The sequence below is a fragment of the Oncorhynchus masou genome, chromosome 25, assembly GCF_036934945.1.
Source record: "Oncorhynchus masou masou isolate Uvic2021 chromosome 25, UVic_Omas_1.1, whole genome shotgun sequence".
Taxonomy (NCBI): Eukaryota; Metazoa; Chordata; class Actinopteri; order Salmoniformes; family Salmonidae; genus Oncorhynchus; species Oncorhynchus masou.
In genome coordinates this window covers 41,325,320-41,347,497 of record NC_088236.1, presented here as the reverse complement: position 1 = coordinate 41,347,497, position 22,178 = coordinate 41,325,320, and the positions used below count along the sequence as shown (strand labels likewise).

The window sequence follows — 22,178 nt, the reverse complement described above, 5'->3', positions numbered from 1 at the left end:
AGAGCGCCCCCTATATCGAAGAAGGTAATGACCCTGGGTTTATAAGTGCGGAAATCGACCCTACCGCATGAGCATGCTTTTGCGGAACAGTCGATAGCGTCGCCGGACCTCGGGCTCAAAGGTCGAGGATTCAAGACCTGCTCCCTGCTGTTTCATTACAATATATTCCTTTCCACACATACATGCAGTTATTTACCCGTCTCTAAGCATACTCAAGGATGAAACTTTGTTTCGGTGCACAGAATCATCATAACACCACAATAGAAACGGTTTATTTCGGCCTGTTAATGCTTTTCTTTGTTCATACTTCCCGAATTGTTGGAGTTCCGTGTGTCTGTCATTTGGGTTGTGCGCTAGGATCGCGCACACCACTATATGCTACTAGGTTGCCGGACGCCATTGACTGGTTCCATTCATGCAACCGTTCATGATGTTGTTTAACGTGTGCCCAATTGAACCTTTTACTGCAGTGGGCTAAATCAGGGTCACAGAGTGATTCTTGGTAGAGTTAAACTAGTCTACTTTGAAACAAAAGTATACACCTCACACACATGGTTATGGGCTTAAAAGAAAATAAGATACCTGTACCATGCCAGATATAGAGTTTACATTTATTACATTTTGAGTTTGCATCCCAATATTACACTTTACATACATCACAGAAGACTGACCTATAGCAAAACTGTTTGACATAAACACCAGAATTTGTCGTTAAAGATTCCGTGTACATGGAAGTGCTCATGTCTGTTTCGGACACAATATATTTCATGCTTGTGCTTCTAGCTCCGACAGTGCAGTAATATCTAAAAAATTACATAACATATACACAAAACACACAAATCTAAGTAGGAATTAATTAAGACAATATACATATGGATGAGCGATGTCAGAGCGGACCGGACTGAGATAAAGTAGAATAGAATACAGTATATACATATGACATGAGTAATGCAAGATATGTAACCATTATTAAGTGAATGAGATACTGTAGAATAGTATAGAAAACAGTATATACATATGAGATGAGTAATGCAGGGTATGTAAACATTATATAAAGTGGCATTGTTTAAAGTGGCTAGTGATACATTTATTACATCAATTTTTCCATTATTAAAGTGGCTAGAGTCGAGTCAGTATGTTTGCCCCCTCTAATGCGTTGGGCAGATCGCATCCGTCTCTGGAGAGCCTTGCAGTTACGGGCAGTGCAGTTGCCGTACCAGGCGGTGATACAGCTCGACAGGAGCGAGGGTGTGAGGGTTTTAGGTGACAAGCCACATTTCTTTAGCATCCTGAGGTTGAAGAGGCTCTGTTGCACCTTCTTCACCACACTGTCTTGTGTGGGTGGTCCATTTCAGTTTGTCAGTGATGTGTACACCAAGGAACTTGAAACCTTCTCCACTGCACCCCCACCACTCTCCCAGAGCCCTCACCTCCCTGTAGGCTGTCTCGTCATCGTTGGTAATCAAGCCTACTACTGTTGTGTCGTCTGCAAACTTGATGATTGCTGGCGACACAACAGTAGTAGGCTTGATTACCAAACCTACTAATACAGCTAATACATCGGTATTAGCCAGATGTTGGTGTCATGTTGCCATACATGTTGGTATTTTCCTTGGGTATACAGTATATGGGCTCGTTTTGGAGAGAAATTCAGTTCTGCTTTAGAATTTAAATGGGGAACCTGTTTGAGCCAGGTACACTCCTAACCTATAATAGCTATTGCGGTTTGTTATTTTGTTTGAGATGTAAGTCTATTGTCTACTCGTATGTGTTGTGAATATCTTTGCCAGCTATCACTATTGAACACTGTGGATAAATATGGAAACCTTTGCACCAGACCTTCAGTCACACTTTATTTGGATAGTCCATCTGTAGATGATGGTCATACTATCTGTTCATAAGCATCTGACGATCTGTTGATAAGCAACTGCTTGATAAGGGTACGGTTAAGGTAAGGTTTCGAGTAAGGGTTAGAGTTCAGGCTCGGATTAGGGTAAGGCTTAAGTTTAGGGTTAGGAAAAGGATCAGAGCTAGAGTTAGTTTATAGTTAATTGAAATGTTACTGACAGTCTGTAGAACGTGCACAGATGGACTATTCAAAAAGCCTCCTGAATATCTACCCTTAAGACCACATCTCCACGTTACCTAGTTCACATTTGGTGGCAGCGGTGGGATATGAAGCCACGCCTCCGAGGAGACTGGAGCCTCAAAAAAGAGCCACATGAGTAAAGTGACAGCTATATCAATCCAGCGAGATTTGAGTGACAAGTGGATTTTGCACCACTCAAACACAGGAAATAGATGGCTGAAAAATACATCCTCAGGTGGGCGGGGCATGCACGGTGCTAACTTAATTGTTACCAGAAATGATTTGATATTGAGATGAAAATGGCTGCATTTAACCTTCAATGAATATGCTGAGAGGACACAGAGAGAGGCTTTTAGCCTTTGAATGGCCAGTAATGAGCTCAAAGTGCCTGTGTTTTTGGGCCAGGCCTGCCTCGCTGTGTGTGTGTGTGTGTGTGTGTGTGTGTGTGTGTGTGTGTGTGTGTGTGTGTGTGTGTGTGTGTGTGTGTGTGTGAGAGAGAGAGAGGAGTAATGGCACTGCACACACTAGTAGGCTTTTCAGGGGCACCTGGCATGTGCGTGCATGCACATACTGCAATCAATAGGTCTTCTTTGACTATGCATACAGCACATGAACGCCAGGGCTTTTTGTCCATCAAAAAGGGGCTTAGATGGTGGGCATGTCATGGGGCGTGGCAATCAGCGAGGTCGGCCCATCGGAGCGGATGAATTCGAGAGAACAATTTTGAGTGGCATGGCGGTCTAAGGCACTGCATCCCAGTGCTAAGGTGCCACTACAGCCTGGGGTTCGATCCCAAGCTGTGTCACAGCCGGCAGTGACCGGGAGCCCTATGGGTCGGCGCACAATTGTCCCAGTGCCGCCCGGGTTAGGGGAGTGATTGGCCGGGGGGCTCATCGTGCTCTAGTGACTCATCGTGGCAGGTCGGGCGCCTGCAAGCTGTCATCAAGGCAAAGGGTGGCTACTTTGAAGAATCTCAAATACAAAATACATTTTGATTTGTTTAACACTTTTTTGGTTACTACATGATTCCATATGTGTTATTTCATAGTTTTGATGTCTTTACTATTCTCCAATGTAGAAAATAGTAAAAAATTAAGAAAAACCCTTGAATGAGAAGGTGTGTCCGAACTTTTGACTGGTACTGTTTCTAAAAAAGATTTAGAGGCTTTATTTATCTTGGCGGTGAAGCTACATTTTTTGCAGTTTAAAGATACTTTCCTGAAATTCTACCCATTTTGACACGCAGCTGACAGAAAATGTTGCAGTTTTAAAGCTAATTTGCTGAAATTCTATGCATTTTGCCATGGGCAAAAGCTATGTTATTTTTATTAAACATAATACCTAAATCAATGCTGCTAAATTAAGTGTTTTTGGAGTTTTCAATTCTCCCTGACTGTTTAGCTTTTCTTTTGGTGATTGTAAATTCTCAAAGATTATGTTATAAAAAAAATATGTAGATCCATTATATTTTTTATGTACTTTATATCTGAGTTTTAGTCGTTTAAGTTTACACTGAAAGTGTTTTTTTCATCCTGAAAATGTATAAACTAAAAAACATACATACATACATACATACATACATACATACATACATACATACATACACACATACATAGATACATACATAGATACATAGATACATAGATACATACATACATACATACATACATACATACATAGATACATAGATACATAGATACATACATACATAGATACATACATACATAGATACATAGATACATACATAGATACATAGATACATACATAGATACATAGATAGATACATAGATAGAATGACCAGGTGAAAGCTCTGATCCATATTGTTGTAACTTTTATTTATTTAACCTGTATTTAACTAGTCAAGTCAGTTAAGAACAAATTCTTATTTACAATCACGGCCTACCCCGGTCAAACCCGAACCCGGATGACACTGGGCCAATTGTGCGCCTGTCTATGGCACTCCCAATCACGACCAGTTTTTAAATCCAATTCTAATCATTGTAGATTAAGGGGAGGAGACAGGTCAGAGAATAATTTTTAAGCCTTGAGACAATTGAAACATGGATTGTGTGTGTGCCATTCAGAGGGTGAATTGGCAAGACAAAATATTGAAGTCTCTTTTTAAATGGGGTATGGAAATAGATGCACACAGACACATGCTTTAAACATTATAGACTTACTTATAGTTTGAGATTCTGATCTACTGTTTTTACATTGTGTTTAGTCTACAACGAATGAGGCGATAGAGTTTATACACACAATAACTTACATTCTGTGAGGCATTTGAGTCTTTATGGTCATAGAGCTGGAGATTTATAGCCTACGGGGAGATTGATTAGTGCCATCACTGGCCCTGATGCAGGGTTGGCACTTCCCCTCCCCACCCATTTGCCTGTTTACACACACACACACACACACACACACACACACACACACACACACACACACACACACACACACACACACACACACACACACACACACACACACACACACACACACACACACACACACACACACACACACACACACCTTGGTCCCCCAGGCCTTTGCTGACAGTTTCCGAGAGCGGTCGCATGTTAAGTTGCTACAGACAGACTGCTGTTTCTCAACATTACCATTTTTTTTTGCTGTCCAGAGATAATGCTATCAATCACCATGACACAGGAGTGTATGTGTGTGTGTATGTACTGTACGGTGCCTTCAGAAAGTATTCATACCCCTTGACTTATTCAACATTTTGTTATTTTACAGCCTGAATTCAAAATCAAATAAAAATAATAATAATTCTCACCCGTCCACACACAATACACATAATGACAAAGGGAAGACTTGTTTTTGGAAATTCTAGCAAATGTATTGAAAATGAAATGCAGAAATATCTAATTTACGTAAGTATTCACACCCCTGAGTCAATACACTTTAGAATCAACTTTGGCAGCGATTACAGCTGTCTTTCTGGGTAAGTCTCTAAGAGCTTCCCACACCTGGATTGTGCAACATTTGCCCATTTATTATTTTCAGAATTCTTCAAGCTCTGTCAAAATGGTTGTTGATCATTGCTAGACAACCATTTTCAGGTCTTGCCAAAGATTTTGAAGTAGATTTTAGTCAAAACTGTAACTTGGCCACTCAGAAACATTCACTGTCTTCTGAGTAAGCAACTCCAGTGTAGATTTGGCCTTGTGTTTTATTGTCCTGCTGACAATCAGTTACTGTGCTGTTATTGTCCTGGGAATTCATCTCCCAGTGTATGGTGGAAAGCAGACTGAACTAGGTTTTTCTCTAGGATTTTGCCTGTGCTTAGCTCCTTTGCGTTTCTTTTTTATCCTGAAAAACTCGCTAGTGTCCCACCTCGCCAACAGCCAGTGGAATTGCAGGGCCCCAAATTCAAAACAACAGAAATCCCATAATTAAAATTCCTCAACCATACAAGTATTTTGCACCATTTTAAAGATACACTTCTCGTTAATCCAACCACAGTGTCTGATTTCAAAAAGGCTTTTCGGCGAAAGCAGAACATACCATTATGCTAGGTCAGCAACTAGTCACAGAAAGCATTCAGCCATTTTCCAACCAAAGAGAGGTGTCACAAAAAGCAGAAATATAAATTAATCACTAACCTTTGACGATCTTCATCAGATGACACTCCCAGGACTCAATGTTACACAATACATGTATGTTTTGTTCGATCAAGTTCATATTTATATCCAAAAACCTCAGTTTACATTGGCACTATGTTCAGAAATGCCTCCAAAACATCCAGAGAAATTGCAGAGAGCCACATCAAATAACAGAAATACTCATCATGAACTTTGATGAAAGATACATGTTTTACATAGAATTAAAGATAAACTTGTTCTTAATGCAACCGCTGTGTCAGATTTCAAAAAAGCTTTACGGCAAAAGCACAATATTCAATAATCTGAGAACAGCGTTCAGCCACAAAAGCAAGCCATACAGTTACCCGCCAAGTTGTGGAGTCAACAAAAGTCATAAATAGCATTATAAATCTTCACTGACCTTTGCTGATCTTTGTCGGAATGCACTCCCAGGACTTCCACTTCCACAAGAAATTTTTGTTTTCTTCGATTACATATTTATGTCCAAATACCTCCGTTTTGTTAGAGCGTTTAGTTCACTATTCCAAAGGCACAATGCGTGAGCGCAAAATCCAGACGAAAAGTCAAGAGTTCCATTACAGTTTGTAGAAACATGTCAAACGATGTTTACAATCAATCCTTAGGGTCTTTTTATAATAAATCTTCAATTATATTCCAACCGGACAATAGCCTATTCATTACAGAGTAAAAAGTTGTTTCTAAAACTTGATTGGAGTCCACCTGTGGTAAATTCAATTGATTGGACATGATTTGGAAAGCCACACACCTGTCTATATAAGGTCCCACAGTTGACAGTGCATGTCAAGGCAAAAACCAAAAGGCACATGACAGCCGCTTTGGAGTTTTCTTAAGCACTCAGGACCTCAGACTGGGGCGAAGGTTCACTTTCCAACAGGAAAACGACCTTAAGCACATAGCCAAGACAACGTAGGAGTGGCTTCAGGACAAGTCTCTGAATGTCCTTGAGTGGCCCAGCCAGAGCTTGAAAATAGAAGTGCAGCGACGCTCCCCATCCAACGTGACAGAGCTTGAGATGATCTGCAGAGAAGAATGGGAGAAACTCCCCAAATACCGCTGTGCCAAGCATAAGTCTGAATGCTTATGTAAATGTTCTATTCAGTGATGTAAAGTACGTAAGTATAAATACTTCAAAGTACTACTTAAGTAGTTTTATTGGGTATCTGCACTTTACTTTACTATTTATTTTTTGACAACATTTACTTCACTACATTCCTAAAGAAAATAATGTAGTTTTTACTCCATACATTTTCCGTGACACCCAAAAGTACTCGTTATGTTTTGAATGCTAAGCTGACAGGAAAACTTATCAAGATAACACGTGGTCATCCCTACTGCCTCTGATCTGGCAAACTTACTAAACACAAGTGCATAATTTGTAAATGAGTGTTCCCCCTGGCTATCAGTGCATTTTAAGGAATTTGAAATTATTTATACTTTTACTTTTGATACTTAAGTATATTTAGAGCCAAATACTTTTAGACTTTTACTCAAGTAGTATTTTACTCGGTGACCTTTACTTTTACTTGAGTAATTTTCTATTAAGGTATCTATACTTTTACTCAAGTATCACAATTGATACTTTACCACTGGTGATAGTTCCGTTTTGTATTTTTAATAAATGTGCAAAATGTCTAAAAACCTGTTTTTGCTTTGTCATTATGTATTGTGTGTAGATTGATGAGGGAAAAAAACTATATAATCCGTTTCAGAATACGGCTGTAACACAACAAAATGTGGAAAAAGTTAAGGGGTGTGAATAATTTCTGAAGGCACTTTGTGTTAGTTAGAAAGAGGTGTATCTGATAGACAGAAGTCAAGCTAGAGCAGATGCCATGTTTGAAAGCGACAGTTTGGACCCTCCTTCCTCTAACCTGTTTGGCCTCTTCTGCCCCCAGCACAGGGCAGGTGCATGTTTATCATTGTCACAGTTCCTAAGAAGACAGGCAGTTGTAGGCGGCATCGAGCCAGTCCTTGTCCCAGCCTGCTACTGAGCTTCACAGACTTCCAAGCCCGTGAAGTTTTGCTTCTTCTGTTCTGATGCTTTTCTCACATTCTTTCTTTGTTCCCTTCTCTCGTTCTCTTTCTCCCCCAGGTTGGCCTTGGCAGTCCTCCGGCTGTAGTTGTCTCCCCACCCCCCCACCATGCTGGCCTGCCTGCAGAGGAGGCAGAACCCTCCCATCCCATCCTCCCAGCACCCCCTGTGTGCTAGCAAGGCCCTGGAGCCACCTCAAGCACTAAGCCGAAAATGTAAGTCCACGACAAGGAAATATAAGAAAGGTCAAAGGTTTTGTTAGGTTGACGTTATTTGTTGTTTCCAAACGTACAGTGCCTTTAGAAAGTATTCACACCTCTTGACTTTTTACCAGGGCTGTCCCCGACTAATGAAAATCTTGGTCGACCGAGAGTCGTCTGTTCTTTCAACCAATCGATTGGACGAAATGTTAAATGTGTATTTTTCCATATATAGACACACTGTTTGAATACATTCAACTATATGTAGGCTACTGAGCTTTATGCACTTCAATGAAAAATGAAGAAACACAAATTACTAAAGAGGGAGCCAGAGATCAATATAGCCTAACCAGAAGGGGGAAAACATGTCCCCCTCCCCCCGCTGCCCGTTGCTACTGGCCTTAGCAGATTCTGCCATTACTCTCCTGAAGTTGCTGGTAATAGGCTACACCAGCAGTCTGAAACCTTTTCCATTTGGAGTGCCATGTTATCGTACCATTTCTATTGTTCTGCATGCCAGTTATGATTTTCATATGCACATTTTCGTGGAACAGTTTCATTTAATTTATAATAAGTCTAAATATCTACAAATCAATGTCATGTGGTTAATCAAAATTATATCTAAATGAAAATGATACAAATCTAAAAGTAACTTCTATTGCCATTGCCTATATGTACAAATAGCCTCCCTTAAGCCAATAAGTAAAAACATTGCAGCCCCCAAGTAGAAAATATCCCGATAAAGATTAAATATCCTATAAGTCACATTGGCTACACATGGCCTGTCTGCAAGGAACTTGAAACATTGTATCAATAATGAACTTGATCCAAAATCTTGTGTTAGCAAACTTGAAACATTGTATAAAATATTCTGGGCCCTCAGAGTTTCCTGCGCCATTAAACTCCGGACAGACAGCCACAGCTGTCGGCTATTTGTGCAAGGTATAAGAAATAACCAGATCGAAAATCAAATCAAATTTTATTTGTCACATACACATGGTTAGCAGATGTTAATGCGAGTGTAGCGAAACGCTTGTGCTTCCAGTTCCGACAATGCAGTAATAACCAACAAGTAATCTAACTAACAATTCCAAAACTAATTTCTTATACACAGTGTAAGGGGATAAACAATATGTACATAAAGATATGAATGAGTGATGGTGCAGAGCAGCATAGGCAAGATACAGTAGATGGTATCGAGTACAGTATATACATATGAGATGAGTATGTAAACAAAGTGGCATAGTTAAAGTGGCTTGTGATACATGTATTACATAAGGATGCAGTAGATGATAGAGTACAGTATATACGTATACATATGAGATGAATAATGTAGGGTATGTAAACATTATATTAGGTAGCATTGTCTAAAGTGGCTAGTGATATATTTTACATCCTTTCCCATCAATTCCCATTATTGAAGTGGCTGGAGTTGAGTGAGTGTGTTGGCAGCAGCCACTCAATGTTAGTGGTTGCTGTTTAACAGTCTGATGGCCTTGAGATAGAAGCTGTTTTTCAGTCTCTCGGTCCCAGCTTTGATGCACCTGTACTGACCTCGCCTTCTGGATGATAGCGGGGTGAACAGGCAGTGGCTCGGGTGGGTGTTGTCCTTGATGATCTTTATGGCCTTCCTGTAACATCGGGTGGTGTAGGTGTCCTGGAGGGCAGGTAGTTTGCCCCCGGTGATACGTTGTGCAGACCTCACTACCCTCTGGAGAGCCTTACGGTTGTGGGCGGAGCAGTTGCCGTACCAGGCGGTGATACAGCCCGCCAGGATGCTCTCGATTGTGCATCTGTAGAAGTTTGTGAGTGCTTTTGGTGACAAGCCGAATTTCTTCAGCCTCCTGAGGTTGAAGAGGCGCTGCTGCGCCTTCTTCACGATGCCGTCTGTGTGAGTGGATTCAGTTTGTCTGTGATGTGTATGCTGAGGAACTTAAAACTTACTACCCTCTCCACTACTGTTCCATCGATGTGGATAGGGGGGTGTTCCCTCTGCTGTTTCCTGAAGTCCACAATCATCTCCTTAGTTTTGTTGACGTTGAATGTGAGGTTATTGTCCTGACACCACACTCCGAGGGCCCTCACCTCCTCCCTGTAGGCCGTCTCGTCGTTGTTGGTAATCAAGCCTACCACTGTTGTGTCGTCCTTAAACTTGATGATTGAGTTGGAGGCGTGCGTTGCCGCGCAGTCGTGGTTGAACAGGGAGTACAGGAGAGGGCTCAGAACGCACCCTTGTGGGGCCCCAGTGTTGAGGATCAGCGGGGTGGAGATGTTGTTGCCTACCCTCACCACCTGGGGGCGGCCCATCAGGAAGTCCAGTACCCAGTTGCACAGGGCGGGGTCGAGACCCAGGGTCTCGAGCTTGATGACGAGCTTGGAGGGTACTATGGTGTTAAATGCCGAGCTGTAGTCGATGAACAGCATTCTCACATAGGTATTCCTCTTGTCCAGATGGGTTAGGGCAGTGTGCAGTGTGGTTGAGATTGCGTCGTCTGTGGACGTATGTAAAACAAAACACATCTTGATTAGACAAGTATTCAACCTCGTTGGCAATGATTACAGATATGAGAGTTTTTTGGTAAGTCTCTAAGAGCTTTGCATACCTGGATTGTACAATATTTGCCCATTTTATTCTTTAAAAAAATCAAGCTCTGTCAAGTTGGTTCTTGATCATCGCTAGACAGGCATTTTCAAGTCTTGCCATAGATTTTCAAGGAGCAAACTGTAACTAGGCCACTTGGGAACATTTCAATATCGTCTTGGGAACCAACCCCAGCGTATGTTTGTAATTTTCCTGCTGAAAGATGAATTTGTTTCCAGTGTCTGTTGGAAAGCAGACTGAACCAGGTTTTTTTGTAACCCCAAAAAACTCCTTAGTCCATGCCGATGACAAGCATACATATAACATGATGCAGCCTCCACCATGATTGAAAATATGAAGTGTTACTCAGTGATATGTTGGATTTGCCCCAAACAATGCTTTGTATTCAGGGTAACAAGTTAATTTCTTTACCACATTTTTTTTGCAGCAGTTTTGGAATAATTGTATTCTGTACAGGCTTTCTTCTTTTCACTTTGTCATTTAGGTTAGTATTGAGGAGTAACTACAATGTTGATCCATCCTCAGTTCTATCACAGCCATTAAACTCTATAACTGTTTTAAAGTCACCATTGGCCTCATGGTGAAATCCCTGCGCGGTTTCCTTTCTCTCCAGCAGCTGAGTTAGGAAGGATGCTTGTATCTTTTTAGTGAGTGGGCGTAGTGGTACACCATCCAAAGTGTAGTTAATAACTCCAGGATGCTCAAAGGGATAGTCAGTGTCTGCTTTTTTTTCCACACCCATCTACCAATAGGTGCCCTGCTTTGTGAAACTTTGTTTAACGTCCCTGTTCTTTGTGTACCTTACAGATAATTCTATGTGTGGGGTACAGAGATGGAGTAGTCATTCAAAAATCATGTTAACCACTATTACTGCATGCAGAGTGAGTCTATGCCACTTATTATGTAACTTGTTAAGCACATTTTTACTCCACTTTGACATTATGGGATATTGTGTGTAGATCAGTGACACACAATCTCAATTTAATCCATTTTAATTTCACTCTGTAACACAACAAATGTGGAAAAAGTCAAGGCACTGTATTTGATGTGGTGTGCACTTACAGTAAAGTGAGTCTTTGGGGTTGCCGTGTTGTTCCTCATTGTGAAGAGAGGGACTGTTTAGCTGTGCTGACTGTGCAGTCCTGGCAACGCCGCGTTTGAACAGTGTTAGTGTTTAATGTGCCTCCCTTGCCCTGGGTGACCCTCGGGGACCCTCGGGGTGTGTAAACATTTACAGTGTCTGGCCCCTGCCTCTGCGGCACGGTGGGCTGGCTGTAAAGCACCACAGCTGCTCTGTTTGAGCCCAGAACACAAGCCTCCAACTTCCCTCACATGAAACACTGTATGTCCATGGGAAGTTATGTAAACCGGGAGGGGAAAGAAACTAGAAACTAGTTTGGACCAGCTAAGGATTAAAGAAAGCTGCCGTATTCCCACTAGAAGGTGAATTTCTGCCTAAATTCCCTGAAGCCTTAGGATTAACCCTTTAGTGGAACAAAACTGTCCTGTTTGTGTGTGTGTGGCGGGCTGTTACGCTTATAGGGCACTAAATACTCTGGGAACGTTCTATGTTTGTGTGGTGGTCCTAGGACCTCACAAGCCGATTAAAGGGGAAGTAGAGAAGGAGCACACTAACCTAGCAATTTTTACCTCCGCTTAGGGAAGCTTAAAGGAACTATTGTTACATGTAACAATTTCACCTGCTAATAGGCCTACTTTTCAATAGCATATCACTAGTAGTAAAGGAAACATACTTGTCTGACTTCCGCACGCCACAATAAAATAGCTTTATTGTTCTGGCCAGCTTGTGTACACCTTTCACTGTTGCATGATTGATTCATGTTTGCAAGGTTGACAACTTGTAACAGATGTTTTTTAAAGTACGATAAGGTTGTAAAGCGATACTCAGCGTTCTCAAGTTTAAACCCCCCCCCCCCCACCCCCCCGAAAATCTTTTTATGGCTAAAAGGTTACATGTTACTCCTTTAATGGGGATAGCAGTGCCTGCTCCCCTTCCTCGCTCTACCCAGCTATCGACGCCCCTGATTGGCTGTAGGGCAAGAAATGAAATACTAACCTGGGTCTGACAGGCCAATTAGCTTTCAACAATGTCCTTCCCCTGTTTGCGTCAATTATCAAAGGGGAGAGGTAAAGAGAGGACCTGGTTGTTCAGACCTTACGTTAGTGTTTCCTGGTTCCATGAGGATGGAGCAGACCTATAGTGGAGTGAAGCCCGTCCAGTTGAGTGAATGAGAAAGTGATTAAGAGGGGAGAAATGAAGAGTGCGAGGACAAAAGGTCGGCCTCGAATGGCCGTCTTAATCGATTCCTTCCAATTTGGACAGGATTAGCCCACTTCCTCCCTGGGCCTCTTATTGAAGAGCAGCCAGTGGGAGTCTGAGTTAGAATCCATAGATAAAAAGAACAGTTTCTCCTTATCCCCCCTTCTCTCGCTCTCTGTCTTTCTGTCTACCAGTTAAATCAGTTGATTGAAAGATTACCACCGTGGCCGCATTGAGGTTTACAATGAGTGTATTTGAGAAGACTGGCCTCCTTTCTGTCCCGGCGAAGGTGAGACTGTGTGTTGGATTTCAGAATTGTACTGTACTCTATAGCCGTTGCCCCTCAATGAGAGAGGGGATTGTTCAGCCAGGCTCAAAAGGGGTTCGGAGGGGCAGATGTCGGCTTTGGCCGGGGGAACGTGGGCACACACTGAGCTCCCTCGTGCAAAGCTAGGTCATTGTCGATCGATCACCCGCGGCCCAGTTAGAGATGAGGGACGAGGAGGCGGCGTTGTGGGGTAAGTTGACCCGGGCTCTCAGTAGAACGCTGCTGCCTGTCTCTGCCTAGCCTGAACGATTCCAACCGCTCACAGAGAGAAAGAGGGTGTGAGGGAGATTGTTACCTGGCAGTGACAGGAGAGGGGAGCTGCTCTCCCATTTGCATCTTCTGTCCTTTGCACAAAAGCAGTGAGAAGGGTGGGTGCTTAGGAAAGTGGCGGTGGGTGGGGGGGTGAGGAGTGGGGCAGCAGGGGTATTAGAACCCCCCCCCTGCATGTAAATGCAGAGGGGCTGCACAGTTCATTGACGTGACTCCCATTAAAAATACCTCATATCCTCAATAAAAAAGGACTTAACTGGCGGAAAGCATTCAGATCGGCTTGCCAGACAATCAATTTCCCCTGAGCGCACAGAGCTTAGCGGGAGAAACGGGAGGAGGGGGGGGGGCTTAAAAATACCCGTGTGTAGGTAATACCACTGAGGAAGCCAAGCCAGGAAAAATGTGTTTTAACAGTTGCGTATATAACCTATAAGTTCATATCCTGAGCCTTGGCCTTTGTACATATAACGGTGGTAAAGACAATAAGGAGACACGGTGTTAAAGATAAATTCAACCAGAGAGCAACATCTGTCCGGTGAAGTCCACAAGCAAGCAGTTACAGTTGAAGTCGGAAGTTTACATACACTTAGGTTGTAGTCATTAAAACTCGTTTTTCAACCACTCCACACATTTCTTGTTAACGAACTATGATTTTGGCAAGTCGGTTAGGACATCTACTTCATTTACTTTCTAAGTAATTTTTCCTACAATTGTTTACAGACAGATTATTTCACTTATAATTCACTGTATCACAATTCCAGTGGGTCAGAAGTTTACATACACTAAGTTGACTTTAGTGACTTTGTTGACTTTAAACAGCTTGGAAAATTCCAGAAAATTATGTCATGGCTTTAGAAGATTCTGATGGACTTATTGACAACATTTGAGTCATTTGGAGGTGTACCTGTGGATGTATTTCAAGGCCTACCTTCAAACTCATTGCCTCTTTGCTTGACATCATGGGAAAATCAAAAGAAATCAGCCAAGACCTCAGAAAAAGAATTGTAGACCTCCACAAGTCTGGTTCATCCTGGGATCAATTTCCAAATGCCTGAAGGTACCACGTTCATCTCTACAAATAATAGTATGCAAGTATAAACACCATGGGACCACGCAGCTCAGGAAGGAGACATGTTCTGTCTCCTAGAGATGAATGCACTTTGGTGCGAAAAGTGCAAATCAATCCCGGAACAACAGCAAAGAACCTTGTGAAGATGCTGGAGGAAACAGGTACAAAAGTATCTATATCCACAGTAAAACAAGTCCTATATTGACATAACCTGAAAGGCCCCTCAGCAAGGAAGAAGCCACTGCTCCAAAACCGTCATAAAAAGCCAGACTACAGTTTGCAACTGCACATGGGACAAAGATCGTACTTTTTGTAGAAATGTCCTCTGGTCTGATGAAACAAAAATAGAACTCTTTGGCCATAATTACCATTGTTATGTTTGGAGGGAAAAGGGGGAGGCTTGCAAGCCGAAGAACACCATCCCAACCATGAAGCACGGGGGTGGCAGCATCATGTTATGGGGTGCTTTGCTGCAAGAGGGATTGGTGCACTTCACAAAATAGATGGCATCATGAGGATGGAAAATTATGTGGATATATTGAAGCAACATCTCAAGACATCAGTCAGGAAGTTAAAGCTTGGTCGCAAATGGGTCTTCCAAATGGACAATGACCCAAAGCATACTTCCAAAGTTGTGGCAAAATGGCTTAAGGACAACAAAGTCAAGGTATTGGAGTGGCCATCACAAAGCCCTGACCACAATCCTATAGAAAATGTGTGGGCTGAACTGAAAAAGCGTGTGCGAGCAAGGAGGCCTTACAAACCTGACTCAGTTACACCAGCTCTGTCAGGAGGAATGGGCCAATAGTCACCCAACTTATTGTGGGAAGCTTGTGGAAGGCTACCTGAATCGTTTGACCCATGTAAAAAAGTAAAAGCAATGCTACCTATTACTAATTGAGTGTACAGTATGTAAACGTTTGACCCACTGGGAATGTGATGAAATAAATAAAAGCTGAAATACATCATTCTCTCTACTATTATTCTGACATTTCACATTCTTAAAATAAAGTTGTAATCCTAACTGACCTAAAACAGGGAATATTTACTAGGATCTGGTGTCAGGAATTTGTGAAAAACTGAGTTTAAATGTATTTGGCTAAGGTGTAGGTAAATTTACGACTTCAACTGTACATGACCTACTACAGCACGGTAAAGCAAGTTAATGTTTCAGACATTTTCGGACTACTAAAAAACTAAACAACTATTGATTTAGAACCACGGAGATTTACCGCAAGTCACAAAGAAAACAGGAGCTGCCTCCACTATTCCAGCACCACTTCAACTTCAATATTTCATCATCAAATCACCTATACAGTGACAACTAAGATACTTTTGGTCATGTAGTGTATTGGAACACCTACTCGTCACACATCTCTGTCATATAGTACACGCTTTTAGTTTTTGTTGTCCTAGGCTACCTGGCTAAAATGCTTGCTCGCTAGCCTAAGTTATGTTCATGGGTAACGATGCACTAGGCCAGCTAGTTAACATTAGCCTACTACATCTAGCTACATATTGAACTTTCATCTTCTCAGGCCAGGGGCACAACAATGTATGAATTTATGGTTGGATCAGAATCTCCGTTATAATCATTTGATCGTGCGGAGAACTAAGTAAAACCACAAGTCTAAATCCCTATCTCCATCCATGGCTAATTCAGGAAAGGGACCATTTTAGCTAGTTAGCCAGCCACCGGAGGACAATGACATAAAGAGACACAACAATTCAATTTTTTTCTGTAAATTATGTTTGGCTTGTGATGTGTGTGAATCCAAATCCAAACTGGCTTCCCTTGACGCTGTTTTTTGGTGAGCCAGGACCATTCACAGTTGAGCTCACTCACTTTAGCTCAATGATGATCGGCTATTAGTATAAAAAATAAATATCAAGGGAAGCAAAGTGGTCTCTGGCTTCCCCTGCATTCAATGCTATGGGTAGCAACAATGTAATACTCTTTTTGACCAGACGGCACTTTAGATAAATGGCCTACACATACAGAGACAGAGGGGTGCTGTTTCTCTCCCTCCGATGCTTTCTCCGGTGAGATACATTTAGCCTCTTGCGAATTGAAGGCAAGTTATGAAACACAGAGATGAAGAAACGTTTTTAAAAAATACAGAAATGTAAAAATAAAATAAAAATTGGAGATTTTTGGGGGGAGGAGGGGGGCTGGCTTCCCTTGGCATTGTTGAATACAGGCCACTGCTCACTGGGTGAATGTTTTTATCTTTCTGGCCGTGGAATTAAAAGGAGTGTGGAGGCATTACTTAAATTATAAATCATAGGCACTTGCTTTCAGCATCCCCAAATTCCCAGAGTATGTGGCTGCACACTCCCTGCGCCAGGCCCTGTCATTTTTGATTAAATCTCCTTTTGTAGGTGACATTTGTAGCGTCCAACCGCCCATCATGCCCGTCTGCAGCTAATGTATACGCTGCCCTAGATGGAGGTAGGGGAGGAGACGGCGGTGGAGTCAAGGTCTCTTGTCAAGCAGTTCCCCAGAGAGGGGAAGCCCAGTCAGAGGAGAGCGAGGGGAGACCCTGGGCCTTTCGGGGAGAAGGATGCCACTGACCTCAGTCCCCCTCTCACTTCCTCAGCCTTCAGCCCCCGTGGAACTGGCCTCTCCCTAGATGGGGAGGTGTGGACAGAGAAGGGTTCTGAGGTTTGAGTTAGTAGCTCTAAGAGGGCTGGGCAGGACCGCAGCACAGCAGCACGCAGCAGCCCTTCCATAGCACCTCTTTCTAGCCCCAGACAGAAGACACTGTACTGTACTCTCTACAGAATTTCACCTACATGATTTCAGTCTACAATTTGACAAGAATATAAGAATGTGTCCAGGCCATTTTATTCTCTATAACGTAATTTGTTTTCTTGTATGGTGGGTTTAATGTTGGCAAGATAAGCAGGAGTGATGATGACGCTCGTGGCTATCCATATGGTGTGTTTGTGACAGGCCTGTCAGAATGGGTTCTGTACGTTGGTGGGTTCTTCTTTTCTCTGGTCGGACCGCCGTAGGTCCTTCCCTCGTTAGACCGCACATGTCACAGCCGCTCCTGTGTCTGCCCCGTGATTGGATCAGACCTCTCGGGCTCTGTCCTGTGATTGGATCAGACTTCAGGTTCAATCTGTGTCTCCCTGTCATGCCTCCAGCCAACAGCAGGCCCTGGCTCTAAACCCAATGTCCAGAAGGCATGCTGACATCATCATCCAGCAGGCCTTTGGAAGCCAATCGGGGAGGTGCATGGAGAATGAGTAGAACAAGAAATAAAAGAATGGGAATGTCAGTTATAGTCATTCTTTTTCTATGCTGATATTCTGTGCGACCTGGTCAAAAAGTAGTGTACTATATAGACACGGCCTATGTTCCAGATAATGACTTCCAGTCTCTCGCTCTTTCTCTCGCTCTCGTGTTTGAGCCAGAGGTAGACATGACAGTAGAATTACCCTTCAATATCCAATTGAAGTACTGTACCTCCACGACCTGTTAAGTGGGGAGAAAAAGGGAAAGGTTTTCTGTAGAATATTTAAATGTGGTCACGAGTGGCAGCAGAAATAGCAAACCTTTTCCCTGATTGCCTTTGAGCCCGGAGGGAGGGAGGATTGGAGTGGAAATGCAGAGTGGAGGAGAGAGAAAGGGAGGGTATAAGAGAGAGGGAGAGAAGCAGCGGTGGACCCGGGGAGAATCTGCATGCACTGATTGAACTGCCTCTCTTTTCCATCCCCTGTTTGGAATTCCACAGACTCCCTGCACAAGGCCAGCCTGCCGCCATCATTATTCCACTTATTCCGCTTTAGCCAGAGAACAGAGAGAGAGAGAGAGAGGTCAGAAGGATTTTTTTTTCAAAATGAGAGGTGATTGACAGCCAAGGATTCCATGCTCCACCCCCTGCCCACACTCCCTGATATACACACTCTTCTCAGTATCCCTAAGTCTATCTCTACAACAGCCACCCATATATATTTTTTTTTACATTTTTGAAAGCACCAATTTGTTTTCATAAGGTAACAACTTCACCTACAATTGATTGAGCTTGCTCGGCACCATGGAACCAATGGAATAGTCCCGAAAGTTCAAACCCGCCCTAATTTGGCACCGAAGGAAGGCGTTAAAAAAAAGAAGAAAACAAAGACTATTTGAACCCAGGCCTGAGCATGGTTTTGAGGACAGGCACAGTCTGAGCAAGCAGTACAAGCACTAGCAGCCTGTCTCATGCTCACTGGCGCTCTGTTGTGCCAGGATGGTGGAGGGCATCTCAGCGCTGGCACTCTGATGGTCATTTCCGGCGGGCCGCATCCCACAGTGCCATGCCTCTTTGCTCTGCCCTCTGCCGTCTGTTAATGGTGCAAGGAGGTGGCGTGTGGGTGGGGGTGTGGAGTATTGTTACTGCATAGTGCAGTTAGGCTCTGGGAGGCAGGCCACCGCTCTAGTTTTGGCCACAGTGGGACTTGGTTTAGAAACATACTGTAGGCTCCCGTTCCAAGCAAAACCCCCCTCCCAGCTCGCTGGCATTTGGGCATCACAGGTGCATGACAGTGGCACCATATTACTAATAGGGGAAGGAGTGTCCACAGCCCCTGCTGTCCCACAGGAAATGACATGGTAGCCCCCGCCATCTCCTGAGCTGAGCCCTCAGTGGGCTGGGGCGTAGGATGCTGCGGAGGTGTTGCACATTGGTGTCATGGGGGCTGTGAGATTTTTGTTGTCACTGCCAAGATTAGGACTCTTTCTTCATAAACAATGTCGTAGTGCTCTTACTAACGACGCCATCTTTCGGATGGATCATTTTACAGTTGCTGTCCATATCCAGCATTGCCTATGGTGACTGAGACAGTTTTCCCCTGGCCTCTGTCCATTCAGTCCAGTTAAAGATGACTGTAAGGGTTGGACTGAGAAGATGGAGAGAGAGGAAAGGGTTGGACTGAGAGAGGAAAGGGTTGGACTGAGAGAGGAAAGGGTTGGACTGAGAAGATGGAGAGAGAGGAGAGGGTTGGACTGAGAAGATGGAGAGAGGAAAGGGTTGGACTGAGAAGATGGAGAGAGGAAAGGGTTGGACTGAGAAGATGGAGAGAGGAAAGGGTTGGACTGAGAAGATGGAGAGAGGAAAGGGTTGGACTGAGAAGATGGAGAGAGGAAAGGGTTGGACTGAGAAGATGGAGAGAGGAAAGGGTTGGACTGAGAAGATGGAGAGGGTTGGACTGAGAAGATGGAGAGAGGAGAGGGTTGGACTGAGAGAGGAGAGGGTTGGACTGAGAAGATGGAGAGAGGAGAGGGTTGGACTGAGAGAGGAGAGGGTTGGACTGAGAAGATGGGAGAGAGGAGAGGGTTGGACTGAGAAGATGGAGAGAGGAGAGGGTTGGACTGAGAGAGGAGAGGGTTGGACTGAGAAGATGGAGAGAGGAGAGGGTTGGACTGAGAGAGGAGAGGGTTGGACTGAGAAGATGGAGAGAGGAGAGGGTTGGACTGAGAGAGGAGAGGGTTGGACTGAGAAGATGGAGAGAGGAGAGGGTTGGACTGAGAGAGGAGAGGGTTGGACTGAGAAGATGGAGAGAGAGGAGAGGGTTGGACTGAGAAGATGGAGAGAGGAGAGGGTTGGACTGAGAGAGGAGAGGGTTGGACTGAGAAGATGGAGAGAGGAGAGGGTTGGACTGAGAGAGGAGAGGGTTGGACTGAGAAGATGGAGAGAGAGGAGAGGGTTGGACTGAGAAGATGGAGAGAGGAGAGGGTTGGACTGAGAGAGGAGAGGGTTGGACTGAGAGAGGAGAGGGTTGGACTGAGAGAGGAGAGGGTTGGACTGAGAGAGGAGAGGGTTGGACTGAGAGAGGAGAGGGTTGGACTGAGAGAGGAGAGGGTTGGACTGAGAAGATGGAGAGGGATGACGAGAGAGGAGAGGGATGGAGGGAGAGGAGATGGGTGGACTGAGAAGACAGAGAGAGAGAGGAGAGGGATGTAGAGAGAGGAGAGGGATGTAGAGAGAGGAGAGGGATGGACTGTGAAAACACTTCAGCTGTTGGCCACAGCACAATGCTAAAAGCATTGGCTTCTAAAGAACCTTTAACTTGAATTAGTGTGGCCGGTCTTAACTGTGTTGTATATGCATATACGTGCGTGCGCGTGTGTACGTTTGTTTATTCCATGTGTAACTCTGTGTTGTTTGTGTCGTACTGCTTTGCTCTATCTTGGCCAGGTCGCTGTTGTAAATGAGAACTTGTTCTCAACTGGCCTACCTGGTTAAATTAAGGTGAAAAAATGAATTAATAATAAAAACTGTGTCAGAGGGTTGGCCATCCAAGCTATTAGACCGAGAGCAGCGTTCAGTAACTGTGTCAGAGGGTCGGCCATCCAGGCTATTAGACCGAGAGCAGCGTTCAGTAACTGTGTCAGAGGGTCGGCCATCCAAGCTATTAGACCGAGAGCAGCGTTCAGTAACTGTGTCAGAGGGTCGGCCATCCAAGCTATTAGACCTAGAGCAGCGTTCAGTAACTGTGTCAGAGGGTCGGCCATCCAAGCTATTAGACCTAGAGCAGCGTTCAGTAACTGTGTCAGAGGGTCGGCCATCCAAGCTATTAGACCTAGAGCAGCGTTCAGTAACTGTGTCAGAGGGTCGGCCATCCAAGCTATTAGACCTAGAGCAGCGTTCAGTAACTGTGTCAGAGGGTCGGCCATCCAAGCTATTAGACCTAGAGCAGCGTTCAGTAACTGTCAGAGGGTCGGCCATCCAAGCTATTAGACCGAGAGCAGCGTTCAGTAACTGTCAGAGGGTCGGCCATCCAAGCTATTAGACCTAGAGCAGCGTTCAGTAACTGTGTCAGAGGGTCGGCCATCCAAGCTATTAGACCTAGAGCAGCGTTCAGTAACTGTGTCAGAGGGTCGGCCATCCAAGCTATTAGACCTAGAGCAGCGTTCAGTAACTGTGTCAGAGGGTCGGCCATCCAAGCTATTAGACCTAGAGCAGAGTTCAGGAACTGTGTCAGAGGGTCGGCCATCCAAGCTATTAGACCTAGAGCAGCGTTCAGTAACTGTGTCAGAGGGTCGGCCATCCAAGCTATTAGACCTAGAGCAGCGTTCAGTAACTGTGTCAGAGGGTCGGCCATCCAAGCTATTAGACCTAGAGCAGCGTTCAGGAACTTTGTCAGAGGGTCGGCCATCCAAGCTATTAGACCTAGAGCAGAGTTCAGGAACTGTGTCAGAGGGTCGGCCATCCAAGCTATTAGACCTAGAGCAGCGTTCAGGAACTTTGTCAGAGGGTCGGCCATCCAAGCTATTAGACCTAGAGTAACTGTCAGATGTGTGACATGGATGGAGTGTTCTTGCTGACCCTGCCTGTCACCTCTGCTCTGGGGATCCCTGAGGGCTAAAAGGAATCATTATTATCACACATCCAGATGAAATTCCTTACTCATATATCCAGACCACAGTATCCACCCATATTGGACAGTGATTTGAGTCAATGGAGGGTGTTTATTTTCTGAAAAGCTGTAATCTTTACTGCTGGTTTCTCTCTGTCGGTCTGTTTCGGCTCTTCCCCCTTCTTCTCTCTCCATCGCTCTCCTAACTATTTGGCCTTCCTCTTTCCCCTTCTTTCGCTCTCGCTCTCTCTCGCGCTCTCGCGCTCTCACGCTCTCTCTCCCTTTTTCCCTGGCTGCTGGTGTAGTGCAGACA

The 22,178-nt window shown here is 44.1% G+C and overlaps 1 protein-coding gene across 1 annotated transcript in view; it reads left to right on the top strand.

Annotated features, from left to right (window-relative positions):
• Positions 1-22,178, top strand: part of fam222aa (family with sequence similarity 222 member Aa) — an 82,212-nt gene that overhangs the window by 36,198 nt on the left and 23,836 nt on the right. Inside the window, exon 2 of the mRNA XM_064937777.1 lies at positions 7,826-7,980. Within this exon, the coding sequence (XP_064793849.1) occupies positions 7,875-7,980 (106 nt within the window). The 5' untranslated portion in view covers positions 7,826-7,874. The remainder of the gene's footprint in view (positions 1-7,825; positions 7,981-22,178) is intronic.